General features: G+C 47.1%; 1 protein-coding gene across 3 annotated transcripts in view; it reads left to right on the forward strand.

Annotated features, from left to right (window-relative positions):
• Positions 1-13,325, forward strand: part of ST3GAL2 (ST3 beta-galactoside alpha-2,3-sialyltransferase 2) — a 33,864-nt gene extending 20,539 nt beyond the window's left edge. For 2 of the 3 annotated variants that reach the window (XM_053399421.1, XM_053399422.1), the window contains exons 2-7: positions 1,175-2,435; positions 7,655-7,848; positions 9,611-9,790; positions 10,379-10,424; positions 10,945-11,064; positions 12,551-13,325. In XM_053399421.1, the coding sequence (XP_053255396.1) occupies positions 2,097-2,435; positions 7,655-7,848; positions 9,611-9,790; positions 10,379-10,424; positions 10,945-11,064; positions 12,551-12,724 (1,053 nt within the window). In that variant the 5' untranslated portion in view covers positions 1,175-2,096 and the 3' untranslated portion in view covers positions 12,725-13,325. Of the gene's footprint in view, positions 1-1,174; positions 2,436-4,857; positions 4,979-7,654; positions 7,849-9,610; positions 9,791-10,378; positions 10,425-10,944; positions 11,065-12,550 lie in introns of those variants that run through there. The other variant, XM_053399423.1, reaches the window with a different exon arrangement.
• The last annotated feature ends 2,807 nt before the right edge of the window (positions 13,326-16,132 follow it).

Here is a 16,132-nt window from a genome sequence, read left to right on the forward strand (position 1 = left end):
AAAGGAGATTCTGACTAAACATCATGAAGAACTTTCTGATGATAAGAGCTGTTTGAGAGTGAAATGGACTCCCTTGGAAAGGGTGGATGTCTGCCATGGATGCTTTAGTTGAGATTCCTGCATTGCAGGGATTTGGACTAGATTCTAGGATTCTGTGATTCTTTGGAGAAGTGTTTCAGGGAGGTGGGCTTGGAATACGGCTGTGGGTCATATTGTTTTGGATGCCATTGGGCAGTTTGAGGTTACCAGTCACTGCTTCCTTCCTGCCTCCTTGTAAAAGGGATGTTTATGAATCTGATACACAGCAGCCTGCAGTATTGGCTGCTGTTGGAGTGTCAGAACTGATCCAAGGCCAGGCTGGGTTGGGAAAGATGGGCTGTTTGTCCTATTTGATTAAAATAAAGGAGCAAGCTTGGTTTGTGGATGTGCTGTTCTTTTCTGCAGAATTCCAAGACGTGATTCTAGGAGAATGACCAAAGCCAGCTGGATGTCATGTTGTGGGCAAATGCCTGCTTTTATTTTAGAAGAGCATTTTCCTATCCCTGGGGTTCAGTCCTTACTAGCAAAAGGACATGATGCAAGACAGTGAGAAATGCAAAATCATGCCAGAAAGTGCCCAGATCTGGGGGTGTGGTGCTTCTACTTTGAAAGGCAGTTCTAACTTGAAGCCCGAAGCCCCCAGCCTGCAATACATTTGCACAACAGAGGGGGGTGGGTCCAGGAAAAGGGTTTTTCTTCAACCTTCTGAGTTAGTTCTTGGAGACCAGTCTCTGAGGCTTTGACTACAAAGATTTATAGTGGATTTCTGTTCATGGCACAATTGATACAAAGGGAGAGAAGAAGCCCGTGGAAAGCAGTCTGCTCTTTTTCTTATTGTGATACCCTGGGGTGCGACTGGCTTGAGCCATGCGTAGCGACCCTTCATTGTCTATCCTGCAGGAGAGGACTATTTCACACAAGTTCCCTGTTTCTTACAGGAGGGGAAGGGGATTTGCATTGATCAGACGTTGCAACCAAGAATTTGCCTTCTCTGAGGGCTGTTGGAGCATATTGGGGGGCAGGGGGGGTCCCTTCCACCAGGCACCCTTGAGCAGAGGCTTCCTCCCTCTTGCTGACCTTTGACAATTCTTCTTTTACATATGTATCGTTTTAAAATCCTCCTCTTTCTCTCCAGTTTCAGGGCTTTGTTGCAGCAGAACCTTTTCTGGGCCAGCAAGTGGAGAGGAAAAGATTGCCAAGGGATTATTTAAAAGCCTAAGCAGCTGAGGAGGAGGAGGAGGAGCCACGGGGACACTGCACTTCCACGTCTGCCAGATGCCAAATTGGCGAGGAAGTTGCAGGGCTGAGCGGGAGCTGCGTCTGCAGACTGAGCGTGTGTGGCGGCAGCGGAGGGCGGAGAGAGCGCCTGGGCCACCCAAGCGGCGGCTGTCCCCGGGCAGCGCTGATCCAGATGTGCAGCTGCCAGCTCAGAGGCGAGATCCTGGGATGGGAACTGGCAGGAGCTTCCCGTCTGCTGGAGTGGTGGTGCTGAGGGAACGTGGCTCATTAACCCCGAGGATGGAGCTGCTCTGATACTTGGCAAACAGCTGCTTTCTCTTTCTCCGGCTGGGATGCAGAGCCTTGAAATGTGTGCCCAGGAGCAGACAGGACCATGGCGTTCTCCTTTGTATTAGGACAGGCTCTCCCCCTCCTCTCAGGAAGGAAAAGTACTCAGGCAGAGTTGGGGACCTAGTTTGCTGGGACAACCTGTGGAAACGGCTCTCTCTTGAGTCAAACAGTGGACGAGGGCACAGGCTGCTCTTATTTTGCTCTTCTGTGGCCCAAATTCTGTATGCAAAAGGCTTGGGCGGTGCCATAGAGGTTGTGACTGGTGTAAGAAGAACCCAAAGAGAGGCTACCTGGGATGGTCTATTCCAAACACTTGCCCGCATTTCCATGACTAAGTTGGTCTCTGCAGCACCTGGAGAACTGTGAGGGTTCCCAGAGGAAGATTTGAGAAGCCAAACACTTTCTCAGCCAGCTTTCCCCCCTGCCTTTTTTTCTGCTGCAAGAGAGACACAGGCCAAGTGACCCTTCCTGGCCTCCCCTCCCCTCTCATGCCCACCATGAAGTTTTCGCTGCGCTTCTGGTTCCTCTCCACGGCTTTCCTGCTCGTCTTCATCATGTCCCTCCTTTTCACCTACTCCCACCACAGCATCGCCTACCTAGACCCCAATGGGCTGAACGGCATCCACCGGGTGAAGCTTGTTCCAGGCTATGCTGGTATGCAGCGCCTCAGCAAGGAGGGGCTCTTTGTGCGGAGCTGCACCTGTCACAGGTGCATGGTGGACGTGAGTGACTCAGAGTGGTTCGACACCCGCTACGACAGTAACATCTCCCCAGTGTGGACCAAAGAGAACATGGACTTGCCGCTGGATGTCCAGAGGTGGTGGATGGTGAGTTTTTTTGGGACCGGGGGGTGGGGTTTGACATTCCCACTCCTATTACAACCACTTAGGGCAGCAAGACCAGGGCAGCCTGCTAAGTCTAAGGACCGTGCAACAAAACTCCCAGCCTCCAAGCTGCTTAGTCTATATCCTGGCAAGGGAAATCAGACTGGGAGATACTGTCTAGATGACTAGATGAGGCACAGTTCCTTATTTTGCACAATGATTCTTAAGCATTTTTGGACGAATTTGGCAGCTCTTGGTGTGCATTCTTCAAAATCTGCCTTTACATACTGGTATATTATGAATGTAGATCTGAAAACATGCTTATATCTTTGAGTCATAAGCTAACTTTCATAATCTTGAAACAAAGCTGCAGATTTGAAAATAAACTTTAAAAGTTTACACTAATGTATGAATGATGACCAGCTGCTCATAAAACTATTCTATTTTTTCCTGTTTACATTAACCCTTAACATAACAAGCCAGTTGGATGGCTGGAGCAAACCCCCACATATTTTTCATCTGTTCTTTTAAAGTAGGCATCGCTAAGGTTTTCAGTCCTTGCCATACAGGACCCTGGTAGCTGTCATCCTATAGCTTGCCAAGGCAATGTGGTTTTCTTTTCTTTAATAAATTTAATTTTTGCATTTTCTATTTTACATAAATGAATGAATTAAATGCATAAACATATAATCCCCTTTGACTCCCCCCCAATTGTGGATCTTAATGTAATGATTTTCCCCTCGGCATCTCTTTCAAAACTCTATTTTTATAAATCCTTTGTCAACCCATAGTTCACATTTTTACTACAAGTCTTCTCTTACTTTGAGGTTTCCATCACTGCTGCACCACCTTACCATTGTTTTGAAACTGATTTCAAAATTCTCTTATGCACAAGAGAAGGTCATCCCCTGTTCACCATAAATACTTCCAGACCTGCATTTGAATATTATTGCTGAGGTCTGGAGCCCAGTTGTGCTATCATCTCTTTAACCTGCTTGTTTTGCAGTCATACTGTGACAAAAGCTTTTCTATATTAAAAAGCAGGTGCTTATTGTTTTCCTCAGTCTTTTCAAAACCTGTTTTTTCTCCTTATCTCCCTGTGGTTTGTTCAGTATCAAATGTTAAGGAAGGGCCATAGCTCAGTGGGAAAACATCTGCTTTGCATGCAGAAAGTCCTAGGTTCAATCCCCACCACCTCCAGGTGTGTCTGGGAGAGATCCCTGCCCTGAAACCCTGGAAAGCTACCATCGCCAGTCAGTGGATGCAATATAGTGGGCTGAACAAATCAAGGCTCTGACTTTATGTTCTGTGAGTACAGGACAAGTTCAGCATAAAATTAAGTGCATCTGAATCTCTATTTGCTTCAATGGTGTAGATATATCTACAACTGAGTTCCATCGCTTCCCAACAAGTCACAGTTTATGTGTGTGTATTCTGTTTCATTTCCAAAATTCAAATAGCCCAAAATCAGAATTCTATCTTATGTCGAAATTAAATATCCGTGGAATGTTTATAACCCTTTGCTGTTCAAATATTATCAAATTGTATCCTTCATTTTTGTTTGAGAACCATAGTGGAGATGAATTGTTGTTGTTGTTGTTGTTGTTGTTGTTGTCGTTACTATTAAAATTTTCTATGCCACCCTTCACCCATAATAACAAGCAAAAACAATACCCCTCCACTCCAAATTCAGTTTGGAGCTTTTTTAAAAAAGATTATAATGTAATTCAAAAAATAAACGAGTTTCATAGTGCTTCCCATCAAGCTCTCTGGTACTACTGCTGGTATAATTTACAGTGCTACGATTAATCCAGGTGAAATAGCACCTTGCCTAGAAGTGATCACTATGTAGCAGGGCTTCTTTCCCCAAAGGCCAGATGGAATGCAGTTCCTGGGTTGTCTTAGTGAAGGGATGACTAAAAGTCACATTAAAGCCTCTCCCTAGATCTCTGAAGTTTTAAGAGTGATTTACCTCCGGGCACCCCTCCACCACCCCAAAAATAAAAATTCCTGGGATTTTTTGTTGATTCTTCCTTTTAAGCTCCTCTAATGCAGCATCAAATTCTGTCCATTCCACATTTTCCATGTCATGACATCATCCAAAAGCCCTTCTTCTGGTACCAGGGCCATTGTGTGGCTAGCAGTTGGCTGCCTTGGGCTCCTTTGTGCGGAAAGGTGGGCTACAAATGGAATAATCAAACTAATAGTGTGTGCTCAAGTAGCAGCTGACCAGGAGTGCATTTTATCAGTTGTACATGGCAATATGGCTTCCTAGACGTGCAAATCTTGCCTGCAAATCTTAAATACCCATTATTCAGCATCTGCAGACAATGCCTTGCAATACAGTCTTCCAGGGTCAAGCGACAAAGATGGTACAGGCACCATTTCATTGAAAGCTGCTTTGGTTTGCTTTTCTCCTCTGCAGGAGTTTTCCCTTTAGCGCAAGGGGAGGAGAAGCAGAAACCTGCAGTCTAAACAGAGCCATGACTCATGCATGTGCAGGTTGCTTGGCTTTTGCTTCCCTCTGCCGTTTGGGCAGAACCAAGGTTTGTGCCTCTCCAGATGTGTTCTTAGTTTGGGTGTTGCTAGTTGGGAAGAAGCAACCAGCTCCAGCCTCTGCCTGGGATAGCCTGCTTCTTCCTCTCCTCTCCTCTCCTTTTGCCCATCCAGCAGCACCATCTGTTTGAAGAAAGCTGCAGAGCTTTTTGCTGAGTGACTGAGGCTGGATTTGCTGCAGGGGCTGAACTTCTCACCTTCCTTAAAAGGCCCAGATTGGTGCTCTCTTTGTGTAACTGCAAAGAAGAATAAGGAAGCAGCAGGCCAGCTGTTCTTTGCCTCTTGCCTTCTCTTCCAGGAATGTTTCCTTCACTCTTCCCCAGCCTAGTGCCATCCATTTGTCATACTAGCTCAGTCGGTGGAGCTAGGGCCGTGGGTTAGAGCCCCACATTGAGCAAAATATTCCTGCATTGCAGGGGTTGGACTAGATTGCCCTTGTGGTCCCTTCCAGCTCTACAATTCTATGGTTCTACAGTTTCTACCAGCATGGCTTTGCTGGCTGAGGCTGATGGGAGTCGTACCCCAAAGCATCTGGGTGGGGGTGGGGAGATACCAGGTTGGGGGTGGCTGATTTGCTCCTGCCAGGAGTAGCTCTCCATGGTCCTCAGCAGAGAAGGGCTTTTCCTAGTCCTGTTACCTTTTAACTGGGGATTCTGAGGAGCCAGGTGAGGATACCTGGGGGGAAGGCACCATCCATCCTCTAAGCACCTCTGGCACTGGGAAGAGCAAGAGGCCATATGCAAGAACCACTTTCTGCCTTCCTGAGGATATGATGAAGAAGAGTTTGGATTTGATATCCCGCTTTATCACTACCCGAAGGAGTCTCAAAGCAGCTAACATTCTCCTTTCCCTTCCTCCCCCACAACAAACACTCTGTGAGGTGAGTGTGGCTGAGAGACTTCAGAGAAGTGTGACTAGCCCAAGGTCACCCAGCAGCTGCATGTGGAGGAGTGGAGACACGAACCCGGTTCACCAGATTACGAGTCTACCGCTCTTAACCACTAAACCACACTGGCTCTCAATATGATAGCTGGTTCTTGCTGTATAGTTTGGTCTGTGCCCCTTCGGCCACCTCTGCAGAGGAGAACTTTCTTCTTCTTTTTGAATTTAATGTTTTGCAGGTAAACAACCAACCAAACAGAACAGAGCAACAACGCAACCTATTCTTATGTCATCAAGGGAGTCGAAACCATATCTCACCATTTGTTGTCCTCCAGAGACAGTCGCCAGTCCTGGGAATAGTCTTTCATTTCTTGTTTTTAACCAAAGTCAGTTCTCCAAAGATTTAGCAGAGAACTTTCTTAGGGCCTGCTGCAGGAAAGGCTGGCCCCCAACCATTCCGCCCCACTGTTTCTTTTGTCCAGCAGAATGTGGACATGCAGGGCAGAATTCCCAGGACCAAGAAGTACACAGTGCTTCATATTCTTCTTTGGCTTCTGCACATTTCTGAATATACAGCAGCAGGAAATGCCATCTCACACTCTGCTTTTCAGCCTCCCATCTCTTGTAACACATCTCCCCCACTCCCCATTTCTTTATTTTTCAGTTTCAAAAAACACATATAACAAGCAATCCCCATATAACCCCCAAGAAACATTCCGTGAATATACAAAGTAAATGCTACAGTCAAACAATAAGCAGGCTAGTACAATAGTTCATGGTTGATTATGGCAGTTAAGGGTCTTCTACTCTCTGTTTTAACAGATTGTCCCAGAGTAAGGCATGGGTAGCTGGTGGTGGGTGGACAACATTGTCCTTTCCGCTGTACTGAATTAAACATCCACCTTACAGTTCCTCTTGTCTTTGTCTTCCTGAGCACTCTAAGATGTTTCTCCATGAGGGTTATATCCCATAGTCTATACCACCATGCCTCCAGAGTTAAGTCAGTAACTGTTTTCTAATATTGTCTAACTGTATTTCTAGCTGCAGACATGAAAAAGATTAGTAGTAGGTTCTTAAATAATAAATTCTTATGGTCATCTGTAAACAGATTTAATAAAGCTAGCCTTGGATCAGGTCATATCACCTGTCCTGTAATAGAAAAAACTTCTTCAAAGACTAATTTCCAAAATAATTGGAAAACAGGTATGCATTCACACCACATATTGCAACACACCTTGACTCCTGGGGAAAGAGGCTTGTTAATACCCTGGATTAGATCTTGATGTTATATTTGTATGTTGCTTTTTCCCAAATATGCTTGAGCTAGTGCAGCAGCTCACATCAATTGTAGCCCCATCAAATTTCATTTTGTCAGAATAACAAAAGCAATACAATATATATCTGAAATTCATAAAAGAAAATCACAGAAGCATATTTCATATCAGGGACACAGTGATAACAGCACTGAATACCAGGCCAAACTATCACTCACCTCTGCCTAATCCAATACAATTTGTATCACAAGAAGTGAATAATATTATTGTAAAGGGATCTCTGCTCTCTCTCGAGTCTTCAGCTCCTAGGATATGTTTGGGGGAAGCTTTGGTGTTAAGCTGGGCCGAGTCCAGTTTCAGAGCCAACTGTAAATGTAGACAAAGAGCAGCATGTCCTTCTCCTACTCCCATGTGTGAAGGATTTAGTATACCACACTAACTAACAGCTGGCTGCTTGGTGTCTGTGGGGTGTTCACTTTGGCCTCATGTTGCCCTCTCCTTTCCCTGCAGATGCTACAGCCACAGTTCAAGTCCCACAACCTGAATGAAGTCTTGGGGAAGCTCTTCCAGATTGTCCCTGGAGAGAACCCATACAGCTCCCAGAACTCACAGCCGTGCCGCCGCTGTGCTGTGGTTGGCAACTCGGGCAACTTGCAAGGCTCTGGTTATGGCAGGGAAATCAATGGGCATGACTTCATCATGAGGTGAGTGACTGGGAGGGCCAGATCCCTCTGTCTCTTGGGCTGTCTTCTCTCCATCATTGCTGAGCTGACTCTTGCATCAGAGAACAGCAGCCTGGCAAACATTGGGGACGAAAAAACAGCAGCAACAGCTGGTACTGCCTGCCTCTTCCACTCCAGTTTCTCTCCCTGCTGAGGAAGGAGGTTTGACTCCCAGCCTCTCTTGCCTGGCCAAGTTGCCATCTGACTTCTTGGCGATTCTCTGTTGATCACCTTCAGCTACCCCACCAGCTGTCCAAGGAACAGATACCTGTGCTTGCGTTTAGTTGCTGCTGCCTGAAAGTTTCCAGAAGCTCTGCCGGCATTTGGGGTCTGTCACTCTGCAGACATTGGTTTGCAATTTGAAATAATATGAACTTGTATCTGAGTTGGCTCAAAACAGGCCTAAACTGGCTGAAACTGTGTCCCAGAGAAAGGCCTGGAAAGTTGGCATTTCAACTGGAAGCAAAATAAATAAATAAATAAACATTGATGAACTTGGACAAGCTTGGACCCCAACTTTGTTAGTGTCTTGACTCCTTGTCATTGTTTCTCTTGAGTCCCCTGAACTGGGTAGTTTTCCCTTGAATGCATGAGGTGGGATGACCTTCTATCACTCTGACAGGATTGCCTGCAGTGCAGAGTCAGTTCAGGTGTTTGGCTGCAGGTCAATATGGCATTTGGATGGTGTTGTTAAGTGGACGCTTGCTTAATCGTATTCGTTCCTCCACCTCTTCTCTCCCGCTTTCCCTCCAACTCCCCGCTCCTTTCATCTCATGGCTTTCTGCAGTTGTAGCCCTCTAGGTAGGGGGCTCTTGTGTTCTTGTACAGCACCTAGCACATGAGATGCTTTTGCAAATAACACATAAGTGGTGTGGGGAACAACACATAAGTGGTGTGAGTTCTCATTCTGAATCCAGCTGACTGTGGAAGAGCGGTGCCTTAGCAGTGTCTGCCCCACCACAGCACCCCTTTCTGGATCCTTTTTTGTCACTATAAGAGCTTCATCCTTCATCACCTTGCTGCCATCTAGTGGCAGATCTCTCAAAAGGCAGCTTGAGGTGAAGCATGCTGCAGCTTCCCTGATGGACAGGGTTGCCAGCTGCCCGCTCTGGAATCGCATCCTGGATGGGACTTGGCTGCCTCCTGTGAAACAATGCAGCCTCTCCTTTCTCAGTGAAGCAAAACCCAGGGGTCTTGCTTCTTGGTTACTATAACTGGGCCTAATGTTGTGGTTTTGCCTAACTTGGCAACTGGTGGGTGATCCAGGACTGAGCTGAAAAACTTTGCTCCCTCCAGTGTTTGTCGGAGATGGGAGAGGCTGAGTTCTGTCGCTGCTTGCATTTGAGGAGAGCTAGAGTCAGCAGTGTGGCTGTTTTCATCAGAATTGCCCCAAACTAGAGGGCTGCAGCTATTGGGATGGGAATATTTACCGGTAGCTGCATCTGCTGTTGCAGAATATTTGGGCTTCAAGGCGATGCAAAGGAGCCACCATTTATAGTTATAAATAGTTATAAAGGTACTGTGATTCTACACTGTATGCTGTTATCACTGCAATGTAAAAACTGTGCAAGTAGCCCCCACCCTCAAAAGAATATTTTTGTGTTCAGAGGCTAGGTTGAGCTGCAACACACACACACACACACACACACACACACACACACCCCTACCTTTTTGTAATAATGAAATGCTCCAGACCACAACTTCAGCAAATGCTTCTCCCTGATCCCCTATTCTTTCCTTGCAGAATGAACCAGGCCCCTACAGTGGGCTTTGAGGCAGATGTTGGGAGTAGGACAACCCATCACTTCATGTACCCAGAAAGTGCCAAGAACCTGCCGGCCAATGTTAGCTTTGTTCTTGTGCCCTTCAAAGCCCTGGACCTGCTGTGGATGGCAAGCGCCTTGTCGACGGGCCAGATCCGATTGTATGTATCCTGCATCGCAGGGGGTTAAGCTTGGAAGACCCTTTGGATACCTTCCAACTCCACAATTCCATGATTCTATCCCACCCAGTGAGGCAAAGATGGACAGCCCTGGCCAACAGGCACCGTGTCATTGCCTGGGGACGAGTAATTCCCATTCCTGTGCCTCCAACCCTTTCTGGACCTTTTCCAAAAGACTGCTGTCTTGGGTAGCATGCTGGTCCCACCCATTATTATTTTTCAGTGTATGGCTAAATGTTTGAAAGCAAAAAGTTGCTTCCAGGGTGTAAGCAGAATAGACAGTCCACACTTGAATGTTGTACACAAAATGAGGGGTGTAACATACATAAAGGTAAATGCCAGAGCTGCTTGGTTCAATTTCAGGTTGGTCCAGCCCCCAGATTTTCATGGTGGTGTTCCTTGTGTCTGTTGGCCCCTCCATGCCCCCTCTTCCTTTTAGAGTTAATATGGAGAAGTGACAGAAAGAGGGAAGGGAGGGCAGAGGGAGTAATTGAGCAGAGCATCTACTTAGTAAGAGGGGGGTGAGGAGCATCTCATTCTCATTCTTTCTCCCTTCTGCTTCTCTCATAGCACTTATGCGCCCGTGAAGCCTTTCCTTCGGGTGGACAAAGACAAGGTAAGTCTGGCCCTCATGGAGGAGAGGGAAGGGATGCTCTGAAAATATCCATGTTGGCTTCATCTGCATGGATATTTTCTAAATTCTCATCTCTCTTAAGATAACTTGAGAAGCAGGTTTTTTGGTTTTTTTGAGTTGGTTGGTTCCGCTAAAAATAAAAACAGTTCTTGCATACTATATGCATTACTATACACACTCCAAGTTTCCTAAGGTAATCAGATACATTTTTTAAAATGAAAGTCGCTCTGCACCATGAAGGGCAACTGGGCATCAAGCAACAGCAATGAGTCCAGGATCACCCCCAAGCTGCTTATGCACTCCTTCAGAGGGTGTGTAACCCCATCAAGAGCAGGCAACTTCCCAGCCACCCGGTCCAGGGAACCACCCACTAACAGTGCCTCAGTTTTTTCCTCTGGACTGTGTGGACTGAGACTGAAATACTCAATGGCCATGTGGAGGGACTTCCCACAGAGAAAGCACTGCCTGTTGTGATGTTGTCTTCCGTGATTTGTGTCCTTAGGTTCAAATCTACAACCCAGCTTTCTTCAAATACATCCATGACCGATGGACAGAGCACCACGGACGCTACCCTTCCACGGGGATGCTGGTCCTGTTCTTTGCCTTGCACGTTTGTGATGAGGTGAGTTCTTAAGTAGCTGGAGAGGCTTCCCAGCCTGTAAAGAGAGATTTCATGTTGAAGAGAGAAGGCCAGCACCTGGAATTTGGCAGGCTCCTCTGGTCTATTTAACAGGCTGGATGCAAGAGTGTGTGTATGTGTGTGTGCACACGTGTGCCTGTGTGTGTTTTAAAGGGGAGGCGAGGGAGACAGAATATAAAAGGGTGGATCACAGTTCCCAACCACTCAGCACAGAGATTCAACACAAGGCAGGACCATGGACAGGTCTGCTAGTTTTACTTAATTATACGGTAGTACATTAATTAACACACACACACACACACACACACACACACACACACTTTTGGACATCATAATAAAATATGCTGTAAATTGAGAGATAGAAGAGATTATAACCAAACAACCTGATGGGGACCAACAATGCCAGGTGTCTTCTATGGCTGTGTCCACACTGGGACATCTGTGTGTGTATGGGTTGCTCTTTCCATGTGTGCATCTGTGCAACTTCATCCACACGTGAACGCATTTAAATTTATGCATCCAAAATCTGTATTAGTGTTTCCCATCCACGCTAGTTGACGATGTTGATGGATAGTATTTGTGCTCCATCTTGCAGTCCTCTCCCACCTAATGTTCTGTAAACATGAGGCCCATTGTGGGCATGTGCACAGGTAATCATAAAAGGGGGGGGGAAATCAATTTATTGTTGAAATACAAGTTTCCTAATGTTAAGTTGTGGGCGAACATATCAGACGACACAGCGATTCTTCCAAAGCAGCTCTTTATTTGTAAGCTGGAACAGAACTGATCTGAGGAGCTCACTCAGCCTGCTTATATAGAGCTCCAGTACCTTGTTACTGTTGCAACTTTCTAAAACTATCCAATCACTGAACGTCACTTTCGATCCTTCATTTGCATAACTATCTACAGTATCCCCCTGCTGGCCCAGGGTGAGAACTTCAGTACATAACACCTAATATGCCAGATTTGCACAAAAGAGCAGCGAAAAAATGAATGTGCCCATTTGGCTCCAAGCCGCGCAACTGTGTGGAGCCTCTCCCATGAAAGGCCTACCACTTCCTCTCCTCCCATTATTATTACTACTGTATTATTATTATTTGAATTTATATACTGCCCTATACCCAGAGGTCTCAGGGCATTTCACAGAATAAAATCAAGACATAAAACCACAAAACACACACACACAAGAAAACAACCCAATAGCCCCCCCCAAAAAAACACATTTTAAAAGGGCATAGGATGTAAATCAGACTAACCAAAGGCCTGATTGAAAAGGAACGTTTTTGCCTGGCACCTAAAGGTGTATAATGATTTGGTGAAGCCAGCTTTGCAAAGTCTGGTAGTGATTTACACCTACAGTGCTCCCCTGCCACTCCATTGTCTGTTAGTGGGTAATCCCACTGAGTTTCACTTCAGTGGATGTTTCCCTTGCTGACAAGGACCCTCTCTTTTCTTTCCCTGGCTGTAGGTGAACGTTTTTGGGTTTGGGGCAGACAGCCGTGGCAACTGGCACCATTACTGGGAAAACAATCGCTATGCAGGAGAGTTCCGGAAAACTGGGGTGCATGATGCTGATTTTGAAGCCCATATCCTTGATATTCTGGAGAAGACAAACAAGATTGATGTTTATCGTGGCAACTGACCCCTCCAGGCTGCTTTGTTCCAGCACTGACTTGGTGACTGGCCTGCAGGGCATGATGGGCCAGGTGGTGTGGCCGGCTACCTGTTGGGCCTGGGCAGAGCACTGGGTTTCCCCTGAACCCATCAAGATGGACCCTGGGAAACCTGCACCCCAGGGAGGCCCCAGGGAGCAAATGAGGTACACTGTTTCTGAAAGCAATTGCAGCAGAAAGATACTCTCAAAGGGGAGTGAAGGAAGTGTGTGTGTTTTGTTGGTCCTCTCCGCTCAAATCAAGAGGATTTTCAAATAGAACAAATCAAGTTTTGAGGATGTAGCACAGGCATTCCACCTGGTGGCTAAAAGGAGATACATTGCTACACATTTTCTTTCTTTGAATGAAGTAGAAAGGGGTGCACAAAAGCAGCCAAAGGAGGAGGAAATCTACCTGGTGGCTGGCCAGGTTTGGCTGCTCTTTGACCAGTTCTCAGAGGTCTGCCCTTCTGAGTCTGCTGGGAAGCCTGGACACTGACTGGTTGCTAAGAGCGAGGCACTGCAAGGCTGCCTTTGAAGCTGCAACTGGAAGAAGCCTTTACAATCCAGAGAGACTCCGCTGTTGTTATTTTTTTAAAAAGCAAATGAACAATCAACTTTCCTTTGCTAAATGGCACTTCTCGCTTCCCACTTTTGTCCAGGGAAGATCCTTTTTTGTGTGTCTTCATTTTGTACAATCAGGTTTAAAATGCAGAGAGCAGCTGGATTGTATTTGATGTTGTTACAATCAAGTAAACTCTGGAAGATTTTGCTTGCGGAAGCCAAGTCTGGGAGGTGCGGCACCTACGGAAGACTCTGTCATTCAGCACCCTGACTCTGGCAGGTGGTTATGGACACAGGCGGTTTTCAGGGAGCCGGTGCCACTTGGCACAGGCACCGCCCCCTTGTGCTAGAAACTAAGGGGAACCCATGCCAAAGCCACCCGAGTTTCAGACCCGGTGACTTCTACCTTTCTCTACCATTCATGGCTGTAATCAAGTTGGCCGCCATCTTGGGTTTGGGTGAGCAGGAGGTTCCCTCTCATGGCAAACCGTTTCTTGTGATCTCAGAGCAGGGTGCCTGCATGTGTTTGCCTACTCTACCTCCACCTTTCTGCCCCACCCTTTTACTCAAATTGTTTCAATGACGGGGGGGAGCCAAGGAGGTGGCCCCCAGTCTGAAAGGACTGGCCAGCTGCCTCCAGATAGTCTGGACCTTGACTGAAAGAACTGCTTGCTGCCCAAGACTCCACCAAGTCTCCCTGCCATTGGACTGATTTGTGTAGCTAAGTCCCTGCAGATTGCAGCAGAGAGAGGGAGGGAGGGAGGTGGTTTGGAAGGGTGGAAGAGCACCAGGCTGCATTGTTGGAGGGTAGCAAGCTAGCTGAAGGGCAGAGTAGGAGGAGCTAATTTCCTTCTTGTTGAGTTTGCTCACTTGCCCTAGAAGCTAGGCTGGTGGAAAGCAACGTAGCATGTGGAGAGCTGCCTAGTTTCAGGGTTTGTTTGTTTCCCTTTTCTCAGAATCATATTCAGATGCAGCAGGGGTTACTGCTGGTGAGCAGAAAGTCAGGGGGCGGGTGAGCCATGCTACTCAGGAACATGTCCTTCATGAAAGGAATCTGGTGTTTGCGTCAGCTGCCTTTGGGCAATTGAAGAGGATTGGCTGTCAACTTGTCAGCCCTCTAGACCTAATGTTTTCCATTCCTGAAGGCTTCCAGGATTTAACCAACACAGGTATTGCACACAGGTATTATTTAATGTTTTGCTGTTGGGCCGTGGGCAAGTTCTGCTGAAATGTTTTATAACCACTGAAAGGAGCAGGCAGACTTGTCCTTTGAACGGAGCCCTGTGGCATCCTCACTTCGCACTGTCCATGGGTTTGCACTGGCCTTGCCTTTTAGTTGGGGGCAGGAGGCTTAGGAAGTTGGGCTACATTACATTTCTTGACCTTGGAAGGGAGGAGAGCAGGGGTGAAGGCAAAGCTAAAGGACTTCCCTCTTGTTTGGGCATCAGGCATTTGTGGGTATGCAGGCCAAGACCCCAGGCACCAGCCCTCCCTTTTCTCTGCCCTTCAAAACTGCAATCATGCCAAACAGTATTGAATAAGTATTTCTTTAAAAAGAAAAAAAGATGAATTGTGTAGGAGGGAGCAGCCCTAAAGGGGACCAATCCTGACTCCTTGTGGCAACAGTGACTTAACTGCACAGCCTAGAAAACCCTGTTTCTTCCACTTTCCTCCTGTACCTCCCCCACCCTGTTTACATGCCTCTCTAGAGGGTTGTGTGTGTTGAGGGAGTAGAGCACATTAGAGACCAGAGAGATGTTCTTTGTTTGAACCGCAAAGTCTTGTGCTAATGAGCTTCTGCTGCCATCTGGATGCTGAGAGGCAGCAGGACTGGCCAGGCTCACTGTGCAGCCTCCCAGCTGCTGTGTATGGTCAGAGTAAAAGGGAGCAAGTCTGTCTCTAGAAGAGCATCGACCAGGCATGTACTTCTAGGGGGGCAGCCATCCAAGCACCACCCTCTAGGGGTTTGAGACTCCTCCAAGCCAATACTGCCTCATGCTGCTGTGGCTGAGAGTCCAAAACCCCTGGAAGGCACATCTGGTTGGGCATCTGGAGCCTCCCTCCTGGCAGCTGGCTGAGGGAGCAGGTAGTCCACCTGTTCTTTTTTCTTCTTTCCAATACTATCCTAAAATCTCTGGGCACTTTTGGGGGGGCGTGGGGGATAAATTTTGAGCATCAAAGAGTGCCTTGACTTGCCCTGCTGGCTCCCTTGGACTCTTTCCACTCACTGGTGGTTTTGACTGCTATGTGCTTCCTTTTTTCCCTCTGTCTCTCCCTTCCTGCTGTTCTATGTATGTGTGGAGAGGTTTTGCCTGAGCAAAAGAGCCAGTTTGGAACAAGGCTGGCCCCTGCCTGGCTCTCAGCAGCACCTGCATGGCTGCCTTCTGGTGGGGGACAATCTTTCCAGGCCACTCCACCCCTGGGCCTTCAGAGCAGCAAATATTCCTCATCTCACTCTGTCACTTGGAAATGGAAATCTTCCCCACCCCTTCCCTCTGCCTCTTTTGTAAATGGGTTGCAATTATTCCTGCTGAATGGCTTGAGAGAATCTCTTCTGCCTCTTCAGCAGCCTGGTCACTTAATGCCTGCAGGAGACAAAGCTGGTAGGTTGTGATGGGTGACTATATCCAGGTAGAACTTGTATGGCAGAGCATGAAATGTTGTGCAACCTTGGTCGGATCCTGCCTTACCACCTGCCTTTTCCTTGGGACCATCTCTGCTTCAAAGAGAAAAGCTCTTCCCTAGGGAGGGCTCTGCATCCTACGTTGCCGACAGTGAGCTGCGGACTGGCAGGAACAGAGTTCGGGTTGTGTAAGTGGCCAAATGAATGTTCTC

The sequence above is a fragment of the Podarcis raffonei genome, chromosome 8 (genome assembly GCF_027172205.1).
Source record: "Podarcis raffonei isolate rPodRaf1 chromosome 8, rPodRaf1.pri, whole genome shotgun sequence".
NCBI classification, from domain to species: domain Eukaryota; kingdom Metazoa; phylum Chordata; class Lepidosauria; order Squamata; family Lacertidae; genus Podarcis; species Podarcis raffonei.